Source organism: Malurus melanocephalus, unplaced genomic scaffold (assembly GCF_030028575.1).
Source record: "Malurus melanocephalus ecotype Western Australia unplaced genomic scaffold, MMel_1.1 scaffold_2086, whole genome shotgun sequence".
NCBI classification, from domain to species: Eukaryota; Metazoa; Chordata; class Aves; order Passeriformes; family Maluridae; genus Malurus; species Malurus melanocephalus.
Genome location: NW_026625318.1, coordinates 8,796 through 11,055, shown reverse-complemented (window position 1 = coordinate 11,055; position 2,260 = coordinate 8,796). Strand labels below are relative to the sequence as shown.

General features: G+C 40.6%; 1 protein-coding gene across 1 annotated transcript in view; it reads right to left on the bottom strand.

Annotated features, from left to right (window-relative positions):
• Positions 1-539: 539 nt before the first annotated feature.
• The window catches only part of LOC130587562 (V-type proton ATPase subunit S1-like protein), a gene marked incomplete at its 5' end in the record, with an annotated part of 9,537 nt that continues 7,816 nt past the window's right edge, over positions 540-2,260 (bottom strand). The window contains one exon of the mRNA XM_057388544.1: positions 540-922. Coding sequence (XP_057244527.1) covers positions 540-922 — 383 coding nt within the window. The remainder of the gene's footprint in view (positions 923-2,260) is intronic.

Sequence of the window (2,260 nt, the reverse complement as noted above, 5' to 3'; positions counted from 1 at the left end):
ACTTTTTCTCAAAGGAGTCCGAGCCWGATCAAGGTGGGATGACTGCCAAGTTTCCAGCTCCTAGGCTGGAAAGTACAACGTGCAAGTTATGGATGGTTGCACCGTTCCTGATGTGGAGGCGGAGGAGAACGGTGCGACCCCACACTGAAAACAATAAACATTCTTTCCCCACTGCTTGGTTGGTTTTTCCATACTTTGCAACACCCTGGCCACTGCCACCCCCTCTCAAAAAGACTATAAAGAGTCTCTATGAAAAGACCCTGATGGGATCTCCCCAACGGACATCGGTGAATCCATGGAATCCGGACCTCAAGGACTCGTCTGAGCCGTTGGTAGCTATAACCCCTCTCTCTCTTTTTCTCTCTCTCTCTCTCTTTCTCTCTCTCTTACCCTCCTCTATTACAAAAACCCAATAAAATTGTTCATGATTTTGAATATTTCAAAATAATTCAAAATATTTCTCATTTCTTTTGCACTCTGAGATTCTGATAACGAACCCCTCGTGACTCCCGCTCGGGTTAAGCGGATGGCGACAGCTGCTAAATGTAGATTTTCCCAAAATTCTGATTTCTGAGCTCGTAGGATTCGCTCCCGCTGCTCCTCAGCGGCTCCTTCTCGTCCCCCATCTCGCTGTCCTTCATCTGTGAGAAGTAGGAAGGGGCAGCTTTGCCCTGGTAGTGCCTGTCGAGGGATTTGAGGTGCAGCAGCATGTGCAGGGCATAAGCCAGGACTAAGAGCAGGACCAGGGACATTGCCAACCCCATCAGCACGGCCGGGGACAGCAGGGACGCGCAGTCCTTGGCCAGGGCGAAATGTCCCTGCTGGACATTAAAACCTTGGATCTGCAGGGAGAAAATGGAAATCTGGGTTAAACAAACCACTGGAGATTGGTTAATGTGCTCTTTTTGTAGGAATTTGGGATTTGATACCTCGTGTAGGAATTTGGAATTTAATAAGGAATTTGTGATTTAATACCTCGAGTAGGAATTCGGGATTTAATAAATACCTCGTGTAGGAATTCATGATTTAATACCTTGTGTAGGAATTTGGGATTTAATAAGGAACTTGGGATTTAATACCTCCTGTGGGAATTTGTCATTCAATAAGGAATTTGGGATTCCATACCTCCTGTAGGAATTTGGAATTTAATACGTTGTGTAGGAATTTGTTTTAATACCTCATGTAGGAATTTGAGATTTGATATATCAAGTAGGAATTTGTGATTTAATAAATACCTCGTGTAGGAATTTGGGATTTAATACCTCATGTAGGAATTTGGGATTTAATACCTCGTGTAGGAATTTGGGATTTAATAAATACCTCATGTAGGAATTTGGGATTTAATACCTCGAATAGGAATCTGTGATTTGGTACCTCGTGCAGGAATTTGGGATTTGATACCTCGTGTAGGAATTTGTAATTTAATAAATACCTCCTGTAGGAATTTGGGATTTAATACCTCGAGTAAGAATTTGTGATTTGATATCTCATGCAGGAATTCGTGATTTAATACCTCGTGTAGGAATTTGGGATTTAATACCTCGTGTAGGAATTTGGGATTTAATACCGCAAGTAGGAATTTGTGACTTAATAAATACCTTGTGTAGGAATTTGGAATTTAATAAATACCTTGTGTAGGAATTTGTGAGTTGATACCTCATGTAGGAATTTGGGATTGAATCCCTCGTGTAGGAATTTATGATTTAATACCTCTTGTAGGAATTTGGGATTTAATAAATATCTCGTGTAGGTATTTGGGATTTAATACCTTGTGTAGGAATTTGGGATTTAATACCTTGTGTAGGAATTCATGATTTAATATCTCTTGTAGGAATTTGTGTTTTAATACTCGTGTAGGAATTTGAGATTTAATACCTTGTGTAGGAATTTGGGATTTAATAAATACCTCATGTAGGAATTTGGGATTTAATACCTCATGTAGGAATTTGGGATTTAATACCTCGAGTAGGAATTTGGGATTTAATAAATACCTCGTGTAGGAATTTGTGATTTAATATCTCGTGTAAGAATTTGGGATTTAATACCTCGTGTAGGAATTTGTGATTTGGCACCTGCGCGTTGCCGATTTGCATCTGCCAGTGATAGTCTTTAACTCCGAGTTAATGCTCAGAGTTTATCCAGGTCAGTCTTCCAGAAACTGCCAGCCATTCTAATCCCCTGCACTCTGCCGCCCAAAGGATTTGAGGCTGTGTTTCAAACAGAATCTTTTATGTTCACTCCTGATATTCAATCACAAACC